Here is a 22,797-nt window from a genome sequence, read left to right on the forward strand (position 1 = left end):
ACATGCAGGAAAAACCGACCAGCATGTTGTCCCTACACACACACACACACACACACACACACACACACACACACACACACACACATCAAGGTGGAGGAAAGTAACAGGTGGAGTCCCGCAGGGCTTGGTGCTAGCGCCCGTGATGTTCCTGATTTATGTAAACAGTATGGTGGACAGAATGAACAGTTATGCAAGTCTGTTTGAAGACAATGCAAAGATCATGAGGAGAGTAGAAGTTGAAGAGGATTGTGAAATGCTTCAGCATGATCTGAGGAGAATTTATGATTGGAGCTGGATATGGGAAATGAAATTCAACGCAAAAAAATGCAAAATACTGGAAATGGGTAAAAATATCAAGAGACCATCATGGAATTATTCGATGGGAAAGAAACCAATCACAAAAACGAGAGAAGACAAACATAAGAGTGGCATTTAATTACAAGGATGAGGAGATGACGGAAAAATTGATAGTGGCTATGATCCACCCCAGGTTGGAATATGCAGCAGTAGTGTGGTCTCCACATAAAGAGAAAGATATAACCAAGATTGTGAGAATACAAAGAACAGCGGCCAAGATGGCCCCTAGCCTGACAGATAAATCGTACAAGGAAGGCCTATAAAAGCTGGGTCTGCCATCCCTAGATGAAAAAAGAGAGAGGAGTGACATGATTGCAGTGTTCAGGGCCGTGATGGGAGTAGACCAAATTGTTTGTATGGGATGAGGGAGAAACAAGAGGACATGGAAAGAAACTGAAAAAGACAAGTTGCTTGAAGGATATCAATAAAGTTTTCCACTTAGTTGCACTGACCTGTGGAATAGCCTGGACAAAGAGATCGTCCAGTCAAAAGAAACTTAAATTAGTTTAAAACAAAGTTTGACTTGTTAAGGCATGGAGATGGGACCCCATGAGTGTAGCTAATTCCCTGTATATCACAACTAGGTAAATACAACTAGGCAAACACACACACACACACACACACACACCTCCGCATTCCACAGAATGCATCATCAGTCTCTGGGTGACCAGCATCGTGAGAGGGGCCATGAATAGAGCATTTACTGAGAAAAAGAGCCATGTAGACCTAGCTGTATGTTACACTGTATGACTGTACAGCAGAACGACACTCTATATTTAATGATCTGTGTTCAGTAAAAGCGGCGATGCGTGGGAAATTATCAAGCAGCATGGTGTTCAGTTTTAACGAACTATCAGCTTTAACATCAAGGGTCTGGTACCACATAGTTTGTTTTATCAAGTGTGTACTGTAATAATTTTCTTTTGTTTCCAGTGGACTATAAAAGGTGTCACATAATCTTTAAAAAAAAATGGTATTGAAAATGACAACACATAATGAAAAGTAATTTTAAGTTAAGCTGTTGATGATTGGGACATACATGACAAGGTTAAACTAGGATAGACTTGATAAAATTCAGCTACAAATGGCAGCTAACAATTTATTTACCCATGATTTGACAATGTCAAGGCCCACAATCCCCATATCCATACAGTACTGTAAATAAGCCTTCAAATTGGCAAGTAGTTGATGGGATTGCTTATAATTATACATTAAGTAAAGAAAATCACCCTTGTGTTTGTGTCTTAAAAATACTTCTTTTCTGTCCATCCATCATTCACGTCTAAGCTACCCCATCAGAACTGTAAGGGCTTCCAGCTTGTGTTCGAATAATATAAATATCATCCCCATAGTTTTGGCCGTAGGTAATGGTAAGCTGATGTAATCTTCCTTAGCTAGACAAAACGTGTAAAGGTACTCACAAATGTTATTGGCTTTGAAGACCTTGGGCGAGAGGTGATGAACTGAGTCTATAGACCCATGGAAGGCATTATCAATCACCACAACATCTGTTCCCCTTGTATAAAGCTGACATAACTGTAGTGACAGATCCACAGCTTCAGACCTGTATGGATAAGATTTTTCATAACAATCATTGGATGTGTTCCACAATATCACCATGTTTTCCATATATTTGGTACTGTATACTGGAAGAACGAGCATATCAAATTTTTAGTCATCAATGAAACCTAAGTGGCAACACTGTATTTCTCTGATTTCCTGAGGAATCAATAAAGAAAGCAAAAAAGATTATATATAACATGGGCAGGTAGAATTAATATCGTCATCCGTAAACAGAAATCTAGGTTAAGTACTGTGCAGTAAACTGGTAGATCATGGGCTGGGATTTTTATTTACAGTTCTGAATAGAGAAGCCCTTACCGCTGAAGATCATACAGTACAGGTGCTTAAAAAAAAAAATGTATCTGATACAGTGTAAGGCAAGTTGTAAGACTTCACTTGGGAAAGATTACAGTGAATGTCTATAAACCACCAAACAGGACAGAATTTGTCAGGTAATATAATGTCTCATTTTCCTCCCAAGTTTCTCAAGAATGCATCCATCTGTTTAAATGTTTGCATATGGATACATGGGGACAAGTAAGAAAGACTGACATTCATATTTTTCCAGTGCTTCATCAGGAAAAAATATATTAAATAGTGATGGGAACCATGGAATAGATACTTGGTCACTGTACCGCCAAAGGGAAGTGATCACTACATCACCCAGCACTTGGACTACAAGCAACATGTCAGCTCAATTGATGCAGAAAAGGAAATTGTACCTGAGACTTCTGATCTGTGTCCCAACTAAAACCAAAGAGAAGTTTTCAGGATCTCTTACCATATATTTACTGTACTGTACTGTACTGTACTTGGGGAATATGGTAATATTCTGTGATGATGTACTGTTTTGCATGTGGAATATAAAAACTTAAAGCTGTGATCTGTGGGCATTATGGATGCTTAACACTTAAGGACTGCCAGATGCATAAATATAAAGAACAGGATTACATAGGGCTTACCCTGAGTTGCAGAAGAGGAAGGTATCGAGGTAGTCTGGTAATGTCTGCCGCAGTTTGACTGGGTACCTGATGTCCCCGTAATCAATGTCCCAGCCCTGGGTAGTTATATTACACTCCATGGTTGCTGATGCTGCCTTCACAACCACTGGGTGACAGTGGCCCACTGCAGATATACATACAGAATTGGATTATTTAAAGTGGTGAAATTATACATGAGAGTCAAGGGATGAAAACGGGAAGAGTACAATGTGCTGACAGTTTATGCATGTATTTGTGTGTATATATTGTACAAGAAAGAGAAAAATGGAAGAAGAGAGTAGACCAGTATTCAGGCTGAGAAAAAGAAGAGCTGCATCTGAGGGAGTAAGGTATCGTTTTGTTTTTAAAGGCTCCAACATGCTTGCATCCGTCAGCCTTGGTCACCTAATGGGAGCTCTCCATGCTGCACGATCCACTGCAGCCTCCCTGTTCAGTCCCTTAACCCTGAAGTCACACTTAATGACCTCGTCCCATGTCTTTCTTGGTCTACCCCTCCTAACCCCACCCCCAATATTAACACTTCTCACCTTCCTCACCCAATTATCACCCCCCATCCTCTCCACATGTCCAAACCAGCTCAATCTACCTCTCCTCATCACAACACCAATACACTCCAGTCCCATCCTACCTCTCAACTCTTCCATCGTGAACCCAGCCCCCCCAGACCTTGTACGCAGGGTCGCACTACACATCCACTTAATCATTGTCATTTCTGTACGTCTGAGCGGTGAATATCCTCCTCCTTCACTGCCCAGGTCTCACTACCATACAGCATTACACTCCTAACACATGCTGCATACAAAGACCCCTTAGCACGTAGGGAGAGTCCTCTCAATGTCAGGAGAGGTAAGAGCTCCCTGAACTTCTTCCAACCACTTCTCACCCTAGCCACAGAGCTAGCTCCAGCCCCACCTTTGGCACACAACACGTCTCCCAAATAACAAAACTCTTCCACACACTCAAGAGATTCACCAGCAAGTTCAATTCTTTCACGTCTGACAATCTCCACCTGCTCTCCCCGACACGCCGTACACATAAAATCAGCATTATCTCGCAGTCTACCTCTGATACCACTACATCTCTTGTGCACCCATTTATCACAAACACCACACAAGATGGAATTACTTCCCACGCCCTTGTGGCAAACTGCACATGGCCACTCTCCCTCGTCTTTGACAGTACTGCCACCAACCCTAGATACCATAACTTTTGTTTTATCTGCATTTACCCTTAAGCCCTTGTGCCCCATACCATCTCTCCACTTCCTAAACCTTTCCTCCGCCTCCCTTTTGTTCTCTGGAATCAACACCAAATCATCAGCATACAACAACTCCCACGGGAGTCTGTTTCTAAAGTCACGTGAAAGGGCTTCAAGTACCATGATAAACAACATGGGACTCAAAACTGACCCCTGATGCACACCAACATTCACGGAAAACCCATCACTCAAATCTCCATTCACTCTTACCTGGGTGTGATCGCCCACATACATAGCCATAACCACCCTAACCAGCCACTCCTCCAAGCCAAGCTTTCTCATTGCCCACTTCACCACCTCTCTAGGGACTCTGTTAAAGGCCTTATCCAGATCAACAAAAACAAAATAAAGATCCCTTCTACCACTATATTTTTCCTGAAGCTGCCGAACAACGAATATGGCATCAGTGGTTCCCTTACCTGGCATAAACCCAAACTGCATCTCATCAATATTCACACTCTCTCTAATCATACCTTCTAAAACTCTTTCCATTACCTTCATTATCTGATCTAAAAGCTTTATACCTCTATAATTTCCTCTTTCCAAGGCATCACTCTTCCCTTTATACACATTTACAATTACACTCTTCAGCCAAACATCTGGGACAGCACATTCATAAATAATCCTATTTATCAGGTCAGTGACTAACTTCACCCCTATATCATCTGAGGCCTTCAACATTTCGGCAGTCAACCCAGACACACCTGCTGCCTTCCCCACCTTCATCCTGCCTATTGCCTCACTCACAGTAGCAGCATCAATCAAAGGCCAAGGGCCAGACACTGGATCTGCTTGCTCCAAACCTTCTCTGTCCCAGTCAAACTCCTCATTCAACAACCGGTTATAATGCTCTCTCCATGCATCTTTAATATCCTCATTGTTCACCACTACCCTTCCTTCATCATTCTTCACACACTGCTCACCTATAATATTCCAATTATCCCTCTTCACCTGACCTGCCACCCTAAATATCATATTTTCCTTTCCCCATGATTTAGGTTATCAAGTAAAAGTCTCTGTGACTCAGACTTTGTCCTGTATGCCTCTCTTCTAGCCCTACGCTTGGCAGCCAAATATTCCTCTTTGCTACCACCCTTCTTCCATTCCCGGAAAAGCCTTCTTTTCTCCTTAACTGCAGCTTCTACACCCTCATCCCACCACCAAGTTACTTTATGTCTTGGTGGTCCTCTTGTCCAACTGCATGTAACATCAGTAACTCTCAAGAGATTGTTCTTGAGGGCTCTGTACTGTTCATTAACACCTCTGTCTACAGCTCCCTGTTCAGCCACCACTCTCCTCAACTCGCTATAGAAGGCATCCCTTACTACTTGGTTTTTCAGCTTCCATATTTTCCTCCTAGGTACATAAGTCCTCTTTTTCATCACTCGTTCTTTAAGCACCATATCACAAATCAGTAGTTTGTGCTGCTGCACACACTCCTCACTTCCTATAACTTTAACATCCCTCACTAACCTCCTATCAGCCCTCGTAACCAGAAAATAATCTATCTGACTGCTATTTCCCCCAGACTCATACGTAATTAACCTACTGTCTCTTCCTAAAATATGTGTTGCACATAATCATGTCCGTTGCCTCCCTAAACTCGAGTATCCTTTCCCCTTCTGGATTCCTTAGACCATACGCACATCCCCCATGCAATCCTTCATAACCTTGTGCTGCTTCACCTACATGACCATTTAAGTCCCCTCCAAAACCACCATCTCATCATCTCGCATACCACCCACTACATGTATTAAATCATCCCGAAATCTGTCTTTCTCTGCTTCATCCAATCCTGCCGGTGGAGCATATGCTGATATAATCACAGCTATCCTTCTACCAAACAGAATTTTTACTACCAATATCCTATTGCTCACTCTCGTAACATTCATAACATATTCCACCCATTTCTCCGCAACTGCCTGGAGGCAGTTGTTATGGCCATCCCCTGCTGGGGGGCTCCTGTGATGAAACAAGGCATCAGAGATGATGAGGAAAGATGTATGACAGATATTCTTAAAGGAACTGAGGATGAACTTTCTGATCATTACATTGTAATGTCAGTCAAAATAATCCTCAGAGTGGAAGCCAAACAGACCCATTAACTTTGGGAGAGCAATTGCTTCTGTGGTACCATCCAAGAGGTACAATACAGTACTGTATATACAGTACACACTATAGGGATCTAGCACCTCCTTATGGTAGACAGGACCTCACCAAGGTTGGACCAGAATTCCCATGGCTAAGTGCTTGGAAATATGAAGAGGCTTCCAGGTTGATGCTGCAGCAGCTCCACTTGGATGCACAGTGCCACTTCATGTAGGCTCCTCATCAGTGACATATGGATATGGTAAAGGCACTTAACTGGGTGTTATGGAATTTGCTTGGCATGTATGGATTATGTGAAAATGTGAGTGTGTTTAACCCGTCACGTCCCGAGGTTTTCCGCACCTCCGGCATCCCCCAATCCCGAGCTATTTTGGAAAAAAAAATTTTTTAGTTAAAACTTCCGCTTTGGTTGAGAAACAAAGGAAAATCACCAAGAAAGGGCTTACCGTGGTCCATAAGTGGTCAGAGCAGGTGAGGTCCCCCGCGCCAGGAATCGTGTTCTATCATTGACGTGTGAGGCGCTCACGTTTTCTATGGTAGGAAATATTGGGAGAAACAACAAACAACACCTCTACATTTATTGAATTTGAACTAATAAACAATAAGAGTAGCAATATAATGGATTTCAAACACATATATATGAAAAATAAGCATTGTACCTTCGCGCGAACATAGCGAGTTAGGTCCGAGTGGTAACATGCTATGTGCTAAGTTTCTTGTATCAGTCAACATATCATTTTTTCTACTTGTATACTTCTGTTTCATTGATATTTTACATATTTTTACTGTTGTGAATATTTTCAGATGTTTTCATTCATTACAATGACATGCAGCATAAGTTTAGCACACATCGGCTTACTAATCGCACTCGCTATGACTCGTATTTCAACAAACCCAATTGTTTTATCACTTTCCTATTATTTTTTCCTTTACATAGAACCTTTCCTCCACCACTGTAAATGTTTTCAATTATTTACATTCATTACGAGGGCATTTAGCGAAATGCTAGCGCATATTCACGTAGCAAGCACAATCTCAAACACTCGTGTTTCATCTTCTTTATTTTTTCACTCCAGTTATACTTTCCCATTTACATTACACACGTTTATACCCCTATACTGCACTATACATAGTTACTGGCATTATTTATTCAAGTGAGCGTCAGAATATCGCATGAAAATACCCTCGCAATGAATGTTTCGACCAACATAATACTCAAACACTTACATACAAATTCTTCACATATATTACACACTTTCCCACTTGTTGACTTCTATTTTCATAATTACGGACCTTATTCATTCCACTGAGCGTCAGGATATCGCATCTCTATACACACGCTAGGAATATTTTGACTTAGAATATATTTCAGCACTTACAATAATTTGAACTTATATTATACCCGTTTGCATTTCCAATAATAATATTTACATATTTACGGGCCTTATTTATTGCACTGAACGACAGAATATCGCATCAAAAAACCCTCGCTAGGTATGTTTCCACTTACAGCATATTTATACACTTACATACAATTTTTGCACTTATGTTATACCCATATGCACTTTATACTAATATTTTCAGATCAACATGACTGATAATTTCACTGAGCATCTGTTTGTCACATTTACTTCATAGTTTCAGCGTCCTATCGCATTCACACCATATTAGAATTGCATCAACATGTGATATTCGCTGAAACATGGGTGAATACAGAGACCCACGTCACACTCGACGCACTTATTGCGGGTGTCCTTCCTCTGTGTGGTGAGTCTCACCCAGGAATTGCTACACACGTGACACCTGCGTTGGGGCCTAGGTCTGTTTGGCTGGGGAGGGATAGGAGTGGGGAAATGGCGGCTGGATATTCTCAGGGGAGTTTGGGCAATAGGGGCAGTGCGGGTGCGATGTTGGGGCTTTTCAACAGCATACCATGGAAACATCTCTCTTGTGAGCTCCCTCACAAACCCTTCAAAGGTTTCCTGAACTCCTGTTGTCATGGCGTGAAGGTGGTGGCAATTCAGAGCAGTGATGTCTAGCAAGTGAAAGAACAGTTTCTTATACCACTTCATCGTGGTCCTGGCACACTCTACCATCGATATCATGGAGTCTGACTGGTCCACCAGGCGCATGTTTATGTTATAGTCCATGACACACTCAGGTTTCCAAATGTGACGCCTGTTCTCGCTCCGGTAATCAACGGAATCAGTACGGTGCATCAAGGGGCGGTGAACCGTTGACAAGAGGCTTACTTCTCTATTATGGTTCCACACAGTTGCAAGGATGTTGTTGGCTTTGAAGAAGACAGCCTCATTCCTGTCAAGTTTCCGCCCTACCTTGACCATGTGATGCCGGTTCACCTTCACGGTTCCACAGATTTCCGTTTCATGCATGTGTAGATAACGAACGAGAAGAGGGCTAGTGTACCAGTTGTACAGGTAGAGGATGTGACCACGATGAAGGTAGTCTTCTATCATTGTCTTTACCACTGCTCCCAACAGTCCAATACAGTACTCCGATCTTCTATTATGTCTGTCTGTGGACCGGTGTACAAGACTATGTCTTGCACATATCCAGTCCTACAGTCGCACATAACAAAGATCTTGAACCCAAAACGGTGCCTTTTGCTGGGTATATACTGCCTAAATGAAATATTACCTCTCCACAACACGAGACTCGTCTATGACGAGGTCTCTATAGGGATAAAATGACGAACGAAAGGTTTCCCTCAGGTGATCAAAGACCAACCTGATTCGCCTCATCTTATCTGTGTCGTTCGCATTTGCAGGATCATGAGCATCATAGAAATGGAGGCGACTTAGAATTTGTTGAAAGCGATTACGGCTCATGACTTGCCCAAATATTGGTGTAAACATAACAGGGTCCCTTGTCCAGTAAGCCGGAATTCTGTTCTTTCGTATAATACCCATCAAAAGGACCAGGGCAAAAAATAGGAACATTTCTGAAAGGGAGACAGGGTAATCATATATGATAGAATGCCTGCTCCTTGTTCCCAATCTTTCACTCTCACAGCGCTGGGTGCTTGCAAAAAGGTTGGCTTGGTAAACAATCTGCTCCACGAATGCCTCACTAAAAAACAGGTGGAAAAAATCCATCCTGGTGGAATTACGGTGAATTCCGGGAGCAATGCAGCCAGCGCGCCCCTGCTCAATGAAGGGGTGAATGAGGGGAGAAAAATCACTCTCATCCTCCCAATTCCATCCCACAAATCCCTCGTCCCCATCACCGCCTTCGTCTGGGTGGGGAGGAGATTCTGGTGGGGGAGGTTGGGGAGAAGGAGTGCGGAGGGCTTCCCCACTCTCACTTCTCTTCCCTCTGCCTTTACCCTTTCCCTTTCCCTTACCCTTACGGCCTTGAGGAACATTAGGGGGCTGTGGGGATGAAGTTAGGGAATACTGGGGAGCATAAGACGTGCTGGGGAGTGGTTCCTCCCCACCTTCCCCCTCCATCACAACACCACGTGATTTTTCACGCACCCTTACTCACCCACGTGTTTGCGGATATTGGGGAGCATAAGACATGCTTGGGAGTGGTTCCTCCCCACCTTCCCCCTCCATCACAACCCCACGTGATACAGAACGCACCCGCACTCGCCCACGTGATACACCCCGCCGCCTCACACTACCTAGGGAGAGCGATGACTCACTCACGCCACTCTCACTTTCCATACTCCCCCCTGCACTTTCCCTTTCACTCCCCACTCCCTCCACGGCACTTCCTACCTCCCCAAACAAAATACTAGGCCCATACCTGCTCATCCGACGTGGTGTGCGCTCAGGGCCACGATGAGTAATCACCTAACGCCCATACCACGTGGCAGCACGTCCCACGGCTCCGTCCTCGTCCTCGTCCTCGTCATCAAATTCGGGTTCCACATCACGTTGGGGCTGGGCACAGGATGTTGCACGTGGTTTTTTGGCTGGCTGCCCCTCTCTAGCAGCACGGTAAGTCACGTACTGCTGCTTCCTGGGGGATGGAATTTCTTCATCACTGCTGGTGGTTTCCTTCTCCTCTGGCTGCACATAATCTTTGTCAACAACCTCGTCGTCCAGTGCGGAATCACTGTCGCCTGTAAAGGCGTCCAGGGCGGCTTGAATTTCGACCTCTGAGAGACCTCTTGTCGCCATGTCTGAGCAGGACCGTTGCTAACAGGTGAGTGAACGAGCCGCAGGTTAGCGCGGGTCGCGCGGGGTCGCTGAGTGTCCCCACCTGGTGGCAGGTAGGGGAAGGTCAAGCAAGGATACATACCAAAAATCAAGCGCGAAATCTGAAAATTGTGGAAATTATGCACTTTGCAATTGCACGACGTACCGATACGTCACTGGGACTGGTAAATGCAAAACGTTGCAACGTACCCATACGTTGACGGGACGGGGCGGGTTAAGTACTTGGGTAGTGTGATCAGTAAGAATAGAAGTTTACAGGGTGAAGTGTTTGAAAGGGTACAACAAGGAAGAAAGGTTGCTGGTTGCTTGAAAGCAGTGGTAAGAAACAGGGAAGTGAGCATGGAAGTAAAAAAGCTACTGCATGACAGTATTGTGATACCAACTTTAACGTATAGAAGTAAAGCTTGAACCTTGTCGGAGGGACAGAAGTCAAGAGTGAGAGCAGTGGAAATGAGTTATTTGAGAGGAGCATGTGGAGTCACATGGAAAGACAGACTGACAAATGAGGAAGTGAAAGAGGGTTGTGGTGTGGATGTGGATGTGATAGGAAGCATTTGGAGAAACACATTGAGGTGGTTTGGCCATGTGGAGAGGATTTTTTTTTTTTTTTTTTTATGTGTCCGACTCTGGGCGTAGGCTTCACAGCCTGTTTTCAAGGCCTAGTAGCCCTCCTACGTACCGCACACCTCTACATGTTACCACTTCTGTGCTAACACCCACCGTCTTTACTGAATACATGCTAGGGCTGTCTCATACAGGACTGGTGTAATGGTATTAGCAGGTTAGCAGGACTACTTTTACATGTCAGGGGGTCTTCTGGTAGATCAGTAAAGTCTGATTTTTATGAAATTCAAATCCTTAAACTGTTCCCTGCCCCAGGGGGATTTGAACCCGGGTCCGTGGGGACTACAAGCCACCTCTCTACCGATTGAGCCACCGACTGATGAGGAGAATGTATATGAGTGAGGTGAAGAGGGGAGAGGGAGGGGGAGGCCAAGGATGAGATGGAGGGTTGGAGTTGAGAGGTATATGAGAGAGGGGGTGTAAGCTGGGAGCAGGGCAGTGAAATGGCAGGGGACAGGGCAACATGGACGTGATTTGTTCGTGGCCATCATTTATGGGATTAAGGCATCTGGAAATAGATAGATAGATGTATGGATTATGGTATAGGCTGTTGAAAGTAATACTTCGTTCTGTTTTGTTTCGTTTTTGAAGGCTCCAACATGCTTGTATGCATCGGCATTGGTCACCTGATGGCGGATCTCCTTGCTGCTCGATCTCTGGCAGCATCCCTATTTAGTTCCTTATCCTTGAAGCCACACTCAGTGACCTTGTCCCAGGTCTTTTTCGGTCTACCTCTTGCTGCCCTACCCCTGACATTAACACTTCTCACTTTTTGCACCCAATTATCATCCCTCATCCTCTCCACATGCCCAAACCATCTCAATCTATCTCTCCTTATCAAAACACCAATACACTCCAGGCGCATCCTACCTCTCAACTCTTCCGTCATAAACCTAGCCCCCCCAGGCCTCACACTCAGGGATGCACAGCACTTCCACCAAATCATTGCTGCTGTATTTCTGTACGTTTGAGCCTGCGAATATCCTCTTCCTTTACAGCCCAGGTCTCACTACCTTACAGCATTACACTCCTACCACATGCTGCATACAAAGATCCCTTAGCACGGAGGGAAAGCCCTCTCAATGTCAGGAGAGGCAACAGCTCCCTGAACTTCTTCCAACCATGCCTCAATCTAGCCACAGAGCTAGCTACAGCCCAACCTCCAGCACATGACATGTCTCCCAAATAATAAAACTCATCCACACACTTAAGAGACTCACCAGCAAGTTCAGTCCTTTCTCACCTGGCAATCTCCACATGCTCTCCTCAGCACACCACTCATATGAAATCAGTGTTATCTCACAGTCTACCTCTAATAGCACTACATCTCTTATGCACCCACTTATTGCAAACACTGCACAAGATGGAATTACTTCCCATGCCCTTTTGGCAAATCGTACATGGCTACTCCCCCTCTTCTTTGACAGTACTGCCCCAAGCACAAGATACCATAACTTTTATTTTATCTGCATTTACTCGTAAGCCCCTGCACAGAGTTAATATATTGAAAAGAAAGCCACAGTAAGAACGAGTGGAGTGTTTAATGAGGAAAAGATGAGTTTAATTAGAGATGCAGGAAACCTCCCTGACTACAAAATTTGTAAATGGATAAAGAAATGATCTAACCCCTCCAGTTCAAAAAGTCTCTCAGTGGCTACGTAAGATCATTTGATGACAGCAAGAATATAATGAAGATTACATACTGTACTTGGGCTGAAGGGGTCAAGAAGACAACAGGCTGAGGGTTGTTTCGCAGCATGAAGAGACTGGGAATTTATTATAAGTACTTTACATGTACTGCATTCTCTCTCTCTCTCTCTCTCTCTCTCTCTCTCTCTCTCTCATCATCATCATCATCATCATCATCATCATCATCATCATCATCATCAGTTTTCCTTACCATGAGAGACTGAATTAACACAGTCGAGGTATTCTGCATTGGCATTATCATAAAGGTACTGGTAGCTGGCACGGACAATCTTCAGAGGCCGTTGCTCTTGGTTCAAGCGGAAGGATTTACTGCAGAGAAACACAAAATTTACATCAATTGCCACCTTTCAGAATATTCAGACATTAATCTACCACCATTGTGGTACATGGTGGCAACCATCATCCACTCAGTTAATGTAGTGCTGCCAGGAACACTGGGTGGTAACCATACATCCAACCCATACGTGTTCCCTACGTGTCAGCAAGTAGGTTGGCAGAGGGTTAGTGCCCCTCCCTGTAAAACCACTAACTCAAAGACAGATGGCCACCCCTTGTAGGATTATGGCATCTGGCTATAGGTAGACAGATAGAAAATCTACCATTAACCATTGTTTGGCGTTAATATTCTTAAACTCTCACTGAGTATAATTTGTCCTTCAAATGTCAATGAAAATGCATGTATTCTGGCATTAATTTATCATAGTATGCACCATCTGTCAGAAAATAATTATGTATACTGCATGTGTTTACTGATTTACATACTGATAACAGATTCAATGGGGTAGAATTTGAAAGCAGGAGGAAGCAGCCACAGTGACTCCCATTCAGTCTCCTAGCTATCATAATAGAAACCACAGTAACTCACATTCGATCTCCCAGTTGTCATTCTGTATATGATCATCTACACCAAAGCAAGTTGAAACATCCAGAACTGGGCTGTACTAAAGTACTCACTTAACATCTTGCATTTACTTCTCATCTGTCATTCCCTCACACAGCATGCACTTCATTCCAGCTTGATGTGTTTCACATATACCTCTCACCCTCATAGGCAATTATTGTAGATCTCTGATTAAAAACATTCACATCATCTTTTCACCTTGGCCTCTCCTCTCATTCCCTCAGCTTCCTATCTGTGTGATATATTGTATATCAGTCTTAATCACCCATTTTCTCTATGTTATAACTCTCGAATACAGCCTGGTCAGCCCTATCCATCATACTGTGTCTGCTTTCACACCTCTTATAGTGCCATTACTCATTCTGTTACACCATCCCACCCAAATCAGGCATTAAGTCTAACGATCTGTCTATAGCCAGACGCCATAATCCCGTAAGGGGTGGTCGTTTGTCTTTGGGTTACTGCAGTTGTTTGATGGGGAGGGGCATTAACCCTCCACCAACCCACTTGCTGACACGTAAGGAATATGTATGGGTTGATTATATGGTTATCCCCCAGCAGTGTAACCATTTGGCTTGCCACTCAATATAAAGCCACCTGAAAATGAAAAAGGAGTAATAAAAAGTGACAGGAAAGATGGGAGAAAGTGGAAGAGAGAGGGCAGACACATAAAAAGTGGTAAAGGTGAAGGAAGAAGTAGGCAGCACGACTTCAAGTGAATGGATGATGGTTGCCACCACCTACCACCAGGCATTATTTCATTAATGAAAATGGCATGACATTCATAAGGAAATGAAAATAATTAGCATTAATGTACCGGTATCTGAAAAAATAAAGCATTAGTTTGTTAATACTGTACTTCTGAAAAATTATATCAAATAGTTAACAAAGCATATTAAAACATCAACAACAACAGCTAGTAATATCACAGCACACTTAAAAAATAGAAGGTATTATAAGACCTCACAATGGACAGTTAAATCATCAGTGAAATACCTGCCATAGCAGCAAAACACCGCCAAGGCATGACGATACCCCCCCTCCAGGAGGAGACCATGGAGGGGCTCTGAGGGTTCGTGCATTGCCCAGGCAGTACGGGCCTATGTCCCTGATTACCTTGCGCCCTTATTCCCTGGAACAGATCCAGCAAGGACGTTGCAATCCGGGTGTATTACCCTCCAGCCGGACCAGCCCTCGCCAGGTTTGGGGTGGGGCTGATTCTTCAGTCCCAAGCAGCATGAACAAAACCAGTGATGGCCTTCAGCCGCACAAACCCAGAGATGGCCATCAGCCGCTCAACTGCTGCAAAACCCCCCTCCCCTGCAGAAACCGGTGACGGCCTTCAGCCACACTCAGGGAGAGACAGTATCGCCCCTCTCCTTCTGCAGCTGCCTCCTGGAGCTGGACTCCGGTGATGGCCTTCAGCCGCACCAGCAGGCAGGTGACAGCCATCAGCTGCACCTCAACTGCCATCCACTCCCCTCACAGGACACCGGTGACTGCTTTCAGCTGCACCTTGCCCACGGTCCTGTCAGGAAGTCGAGCCCCAGTGACGGTCTTCAGCCGCACCGATGGGAAAGGGACAGCCATCAGCCGCCCTCCTCCTGTTGCCCACAGGACCTCGGCGATGGCCATCAGCTGCACCAGGGAGAGACACCCCACCAAACATCTCTCATCCCCTGTGACTTCCCCCGCGGAGGACGACCCTTGCTCGGCTCAAGCCTCCGGTAGCCAAGCGGGATGCCCTTCCATTTACCCCCAGAGAGGCAGCCCCCAGGAGGAACTTCCCTGGCTGGAAGGAGGTTTGGCGAGGCCCTGTGGCAACCCCAGGAGTGTGTGCTGTTCATCCGGTGCCCAGGGAAGATGACCAGCTGACGGACTCCCACTGGAGGCAACACCACAAACTACCCCTGACAGTAGCCCAACAGGAGGGAGACTGCAGCCGCTGGACTCCCAGAGGTGCCCCTGCGACCCCAGGGCGCAACCTCCCTAGCCCCAGACAACGGCGACCTCCTCCCCAGGGTGGACGCAGACAAGCGCGCCTGTTTTCCCTGTTTGGCCCGAGCCCCAAGGACCAGACCCTTCCTCAAGGTTCCACGAGAGGAGGGCCTCTCACTACGCTGCCCACCAGCCCACAGAAGACAATGTCACCCCTGAGGATTGTCTTGTGTCCCCTGAAGGAAGGAACACCTGATGGGACCCCTCCTACACCTGGCCGACACCTGTAGAGTCCAGGACTTCAATAGCCCAGTTAGAACCCTCTAGTCTACCTAGTGCCTTTGTGACTAAATAGTGCACTGTGCTGTACTTGTACTCATAATGTATACTGTGTGTAGAATTTAAGGTAATATAAGTGTAAGGATGTTGCCCAGTTTTTATGCCCTGTTCCTCTCGTAGTGTGTTCTAGTCCTGGTCTCAAAAGAGAACCCCGGCTCAATAGCTAGTGTTTCTAGGACGAGAAGTCAACCTAAAAACACCCAGCATATCACTGGTGGCCAGCGGTGGTTCTTGACCCGGGCAGAATACAGGGCGGAGCAAAACAGGGACATCGGCAAAATGGCAACAAAACCCCACGTGCAATTACCTAAGTTTGACACAGAACAATATGATATACACACATACCTATCCATGATCAAACCACTCCTGACATAGGGTTTGAAGACAACAGACAAAAAATAGGAGTCACCCTGCCTCTCCTGGACAAAGCAGTAACCAGTATCGCACCCAAGATCATCCTGGAGCTGACATGGGCAAATTTCACCCAAATAGTGATTCAGGCCATCACGCCATCATTGGGAAGAGTTGTGGGACTATCACAGCTCAACAGTCTTACCTACGACGGGAGCCTAGATGATACACTCATCCAGGCCAGGCGACTCATCACCGCCACATACCCGGAGACTGATACAGCAACCGGGGAACAACATACATTTAACACATATTTAAGGGTCCTCCCCAGTATTATCAAGGAACATTTTATGATACATGACCCAATGGAAGACCTAGATAAAGACATTTAAATTGATACGGCATCTCCTAGCTTCCTGCTCCACCCCACAGCAGATCAACGTCATAAGCAAATTCCCCACCCAAAGACCAGCACTGCACCACAAACCATGGACGCCCTCAGCCCACACCAACCCTCCATCCATACCTAACCTACCCAGGGGACACCCCACCAACAAACACTCCAACCCCAAAGAAAACACAAACTTGATTTCTATCAGCCTGCGGGAGTTCACCTGCAGCCACAGGTGTCCACTTCACGACATCTGAGAGCAACTAAAGGCTGCCTAGTGCAGACCAGCCACCCAGGGATGACGGAAAGTGTCCTCCCTGGATAATGAGGGCACCAAGGATGACGCCTTACCAGCCAAGGGCACCGACCCCAGAGAAACGGAGCCGGAGGAAGATGAGATCCCGCAGCCGCTGGATTTTTAGGCCCGCCCCTGCACCTCCCCATGGTGGCATGGGCCACCTCTCAGAAATACCGCCCCCCAGTCTACGACAAGATGAGACTGAATGGGATGAAAGCAAGGCTGCTGGTTGACACGGGAGCAGCCAGATTGCTGCTACAGCCATTTTCACTCCCGTCATAAGTCGGCCTTTGGCCAGATTTTCCCTACGTCAGCTCATCTCGGGGATGCAGGAGATGACCCCCTGCCCATATGTGGGGAAACCCAGGCCCTGCACACTGACACTCACCAACAAGTTTCTACCCAACACAAATTCATCGTGTTTGACTCAACCCGCTGTGCATATGATGGTTACCTGGGACTGGACCTCCTGCAGAAGCTACGCATGAACATTGATTGTCACAAGCAACGTCTCCAGTTCCAGAAGCCCCCGGACCCCTTCCCTCAGCCCCTCTGCACGTGCAGACCCCCATCTCCCTGGCCCCCCATCTCGTCTCTCCACCCCCCCTCCACACCCCACTTTGCCAGCAGCCATCTCCTCCGCCCTAACAATTCCCCCCAGGCACGAGGCCTGGCTGCATCTGAAGAGGCCCACTGGAGCCTCTGTCCTGTTCTCCCCCAACCTGCCACCTGGAACCCTCTCAGCCTGTCTACTGTCCCCCACCTTCCTCCCCCCAACATCGCAGCAGTCCGAGTAGCAAACATCTCCAGCATCCCCCTCATGCTACCTAAAGGATTAGTGGTGGGAGAGATGGAAGAGGCCGAGTCCTGTGCACTCCCCCATTCCCTCCCCTGCCACCCTACCCACACTACCTGAACACCTCTCACCACACCAAGCAGACAGCCTGTGCCGACTTCTCCTGGACTTCCAACACCTATTTGTGTCAGGTCTTACTGATATCTGCCACACAACCTACCTGACAGATGAGATACACGCCACAGGACCACCCATTCGCCAACCATCATGGCGGAAGAACCCCAAACAATGGGCTGAGGAAGACTGGCAGGTCCAGGAAATGCTCGATGCCGGTGTTGTATCACCCTCCACCAGCCCTTGGTCCTTCCCTGTCGTCCTGGTCAAAAAGAAAGATGGCACCATGCGTTTTTGCATGAATTATCGCTGACTGAACAACGTGACTACTAAGGATGCCACCTCCCTTCCCAGGATAGACCACTCCCTCGATCCGCTATACAGAGCCTCCTGGTTCTCCACCTTGGACCTCCAATCGGGATACTGACAAGTCCCCGCACACCCCAAGGACAGGGTGAAGATAGCATTTTCCACCAGTAATGGGAAACACTATGAGTTCAACGTCCTACCATTCGGACTCTGTAACGCCCCCGCCACCTTTTCCAGGTTAATGGAGTCTGTCTTGAGCGGCCTTACCTGGGAAATCTGCTTGGCATACCTGGAAGATGTAATTATTTTCAGCCAGACATGGGCCGACCACCTCCACCAGGAAGGTCTTCATACGCATTCACCAGGCGGGCCTCAAGCTCAGACCTGCAAAATGCATTCTGGCTACACAAACCGTCACCTTCCTGGGACACAGTATTTCCAAGGAAGGAATATCGCCTGACCCTGACAAGCTGCACATCATTGCAGACCCTCCCCTACCCCGAGATGTCCACGAAGTCCGCGCCTTCCTAGGACTTACTTCGTACTGCCGGCGCTTTGTGAAGGGGTTTGCAGACATCGCCAAGCCCCTCCATGACCTGACCAAAAAGGATGAGCCTTTTATCTGGACCAACGAACGGAGAGCAGCATTTCACGAACTGAAGAACAAACTCATCACTGCCTCGATCATCGCATTCCCCAACTACACTCTGCCCTTCCGTCTATATACCGACTTGTCCTTAGTAGCAATTGCCGCTGTCCTTGCCCAGGTGCAGGAAGGACAGGAGCACATCCTTGCCTGCACCAGCCGCACCCTCAACCAAGCCGAGAGGAACTATGCCGCCACCAAACAAGAGTGCTTAGGCATTGAATGGGCACCGGAACACTTCTGAGCCTACCTGTCAGGTACAAACATCACCATCATCACCAACCGTCAGTCACTCCAATGGTTACGCCAGTCCAACACGCACAGTGCCCAACTCATTAGGTGGAGGGAAGCTCTCGAGGAGTTCAACTACGAAATTTCCAATCACCCCAGCAAACTACACACCAATGCCGACACCCTGTCCCGACTGCCAGTTAACTTCATCCATGTCGAACCAGATCTCTTACAACAATGGCAACAAAGATCACCCCCACTGGATACTGCCACGCTTATTCTCCAAACTCCACCAGCAGGGCAACCACCCATTTACCCAGTCGGGGCATGTAGTGCTCAACCCCAAAACTGCCCTAGAAGCCATGACTCACCTCTACTCCGACAACGGGATTTATCTGGGCATTAAGAAACTTTTGCAAGTATTCAATGATGCCTATTGGACCCCTAACCCCTCCAACCTGGTCAAACAAGTGACCCAGTCCTGCTAGGCCTACGCGCTAGGCAAGGACACCACCTGCACATCTGGCCTGTCGGGGAGCATCACTGCTCACAAGCCTTGGCAGTTGTTATCCGTGGACATAGTAGGCCCCCTACCACCCAAATCCGGCAACAAGTTAATTATCACCTTCGTGGACATGTATTCAAAATTCCTTGTCACCTGCCCGGCAAAGGAACACCATGCCTTCGCCGTGGCTGATGCCCTCGTCTGCCACGTCTTCCCGTATTTTGGGATTCCCTAAGCCCTGTACTCAGACAACGCCCCCAAGTTCACCAGCTCCATGCAGCAAGAACTCGCTACCATCTTCAGCTACCGCATCTCGCACTCCTCCTCCTACTGGCCCCAAGGGAATGGAATATGCAAGAGGAGCCATTGCACCCTCTTGAACCAGGTGCGGGCCCGGATAGAAGAGACCAAGAATGAGGACTGGCCAGCCCACATCAAGATTGTACAGTGGGGAATAAACTCCTGCCCGTGAGATGACAGCGTCTCCCCCCATGAATGGGTATTCGGGGAGGTCCCCCTCCTCCTGCCTTTTTGACAACACCTCCAACCCTCCTCCATATCCCCCATGTCTGACCCCCTACACCACCTCAAGAGGCAACTGCACCACCTGCAGAAAAATCTAGACCTACAGCCAGACGCCACTCCCTCCAACCCCTACAAACCAGGTAACTCGGTAGTAGTGGTGAAGCAACCCACACCCAACAAAGTCTCCCCATGGTTTATGGGACCCTATATCATCACTCGCACCCCAAACCCTTACCAGGTCACCATAGATTTCCGCAACACCCCATGCACTTATCGGAATCACCATGTACGCACATTCCTAACCAACACCACCCCGCACCACAACCCCTCCCCCCACCACCCACACCACCTCCCCACTGCCTGCCACTCTGGACCCCCCGTTAGACTCATACACTTGCTACAGTATATCACACCATCCTCCTCCCTACCATCCTACCCCACTCCTTCCCCTCCAGCCCACTCCCCCAACGAACCTCACACCTCATCTCCCACCACCTCACCACCGCCGCAAATACAACCACCCAACCCAGGGGCCCCCGAGTCCACCCCCGACCACTCCACCATGTCCCCAGCACTGCACCCCACCTGCTGCCACCCCCACACCTGCACTGTACCCCCCACCCCTTACACCTTGCTCCACACCCACCACCCACCCCACACCACGAGCACAGCCCCCTACCACCACCCGCGCCATCCCATCACCAAACACACGGACAGCACGCCCAACTGTGACATCACAAGGCTGCAATCCCCCCTCACCACCCACACCCATCCTCAAAACCACCACCACCAGCTCTGGCCCTTTCATGCCCACTGGCCAGATACTCCACCACGCCATCGCCCAGCCCCCCAAACTCTCCAACACCACCAGAACAAACCTCCCCTACCACACACACACCCAGCATGGCCCCCATAACACTAACACTACACGAGGCCCAGTGGAAACTTCCACCAGCCCCTATCCCCACGGAAAAGAGCCGCACCTGCCCTCGACGGCCGCATAAAACCCCCACCACCTCACCGGTCGCCAGCATTCACCTAGGACACAATGAACACCAACCACCACCAGCCATGAAGGTGCAGCGTGTCACCTGGGCTGCGACCTATGGAAGAAAACAATGCGTCCGTGGGACACAACACCTCCTGCGACTCCTCCTCCAGGAAACACCTCAGGCCTCCACCCTATTCGTCACCTATGCCCATCACCAGGAGCTGGACCTAGCCACCCAACATTGGACCACCCTCCTCCAGCACCTGACACCAACCTACAGCACCACCACCACAGAGACCTACTACCTCCAGACATGGAGAAGTGACTTTTCCCCCCAAGACTATCGTGAAATACCCACCATAACAGCAGAACACCACCAAGGCATGATGACACCTCCCCCAGGAGGGGACCACAGAGGGGCTCTGAGGGCACGTGCATTGCCCAGGCAATGTGGGCCTATTGTATGTCCCTGGCTACCTTGCACCCTTATTCCCCGGAACAGACCCAGCGAGGATTTTGCAGTCCGGGCGATTACCCTCCAGCCAGACCAGCCCTCACTAGGTTTGGGATGTGGCTGATTCTTCAGTCCCAAGCAGCACCCAAGTGACAGCCATCAGCTGCACAAAACCAGTGACAGCCTTCAGCCGCACAAAGCCAGTGACGGCCATCAGCTGCTCAACCGCTGCAAAACCCCCCTTCCCTGCAGAAACCGGTGATGGCCTTCAGCCACACTCAGGGAGAGACGGTACCACCCCCTCTCCTTCTGCAGCTGCCTCCAGGAGCTGGACTTGGTGACAGCCTCCAGCCGCACCAGCAGGCAGGTGATGGCCATCAGCCGCACCCCGACTGCCATCCACTCCCCTCACAGGATACCAGTGACGGCCTTCAGCCGCACCTGTGGACAGGCGATGTCCATCAGCTGCACCTCGCCCACGGTCCTATCAGGATGTCGGGCCCCGGTGACGGCCTTCAGCTGCACCGACAGGAAAGGGACGGCCATCAGTCACCCTCCTCCTGTTGCCCACAGGACCTCAGCAATGGCCATCAGCCGTGCCAGGGAGAGACATCCCACCAAACATCTCTCATCTCCTGTGACTTTTCCTGCGGAGGATGACCCTTGTTCGGCTCAACCCTCTGGTAGCCAAGTGGGATGCCCTTCCATTTCTCCCAAGAGAGGCAGTCCCCAGGAGGAACTTCCCTGGCTGGAGGAGGTTTGGCAAGGCTCCGTGGTGACCCCGGGAGTGCATGCAGTTCAGCCAGCGCCCGGGGAAGACGACCAGCTGACGGATTCCCGCTGAGGGTGATGCCACAGACTACCCCTGATGGCAGCCCAATGAGAGGGAGACCCCAGCCGCCGGACTTCCAAAGGTGCCCCTGCAACCCTGGGGTGCAACCTCTCCAGCCCCAGACAATGGCGACCTCCTCCCCAGGGTGGGCGCAGACAAGCGCACCTGCTCTCCCTGTTTGGCCTGGGCCCCAAGGGCCAGACCCCTCCTCAAACCTTCACGAGAGAAGGGCCTCTCACTATGCCGCCCAGCAGCCCACAGAAGATGACATTGTCCCTGAGGATTGTCCTGTGTCCCCTGAAGGAACACTTGACAGGATCCCTCCTACACCTGGCCGACACCTGTAGAGCCAAGGACTTCAGCAGCC

General features: G+C 48.2%; 1 protein-coding gene across 1 annotated transcript in view; it reads right to left on the reverse strand.

The window, feature by feature from the left end:
• The window catches only part of LOC145414252 (5-phosphohydroxy-L-lysine phospho-lyase-like), a 140,831-nt gene that overhangs the window by 77,718 nt on the left and 40,316 nt on the right, over positions 1–22,797 (reverse strand). The window contains exons 2-4 of the mRNA XM_080283850.1: positions 13,000–13,118; positions 2,883–3,045; positions 1,779–1,921 (exon numbers count right to left, since the gene is read on the reverse strand). Of these exons, the coding sequence (XP_080139976.1) occupies positions 1,779–1,921; positions 2,883–3,045; positions 13,000–13,118 (425 nt within the window). The remainder of the gene's footprint in view (positions 1–1,778; positions 1,922–2,882; positions 3,046–12,999; positions 13,119–22,797) is intronic.

This window comes from Coenobita brevimanus, chromosome 98 (genome assembly GCF_032717465.1).
Source record: "Coenobita brevimanus isolate Jiangsu-jjx chromosome 98, ASM3271746v2, whole genome shotgun sequence".
NCBI lineage: Eukaryota > Metazoa > Arthropoda > Malacostraca > Decapoda > Coenobitidae > Coenobita > Coenobita brevimanus.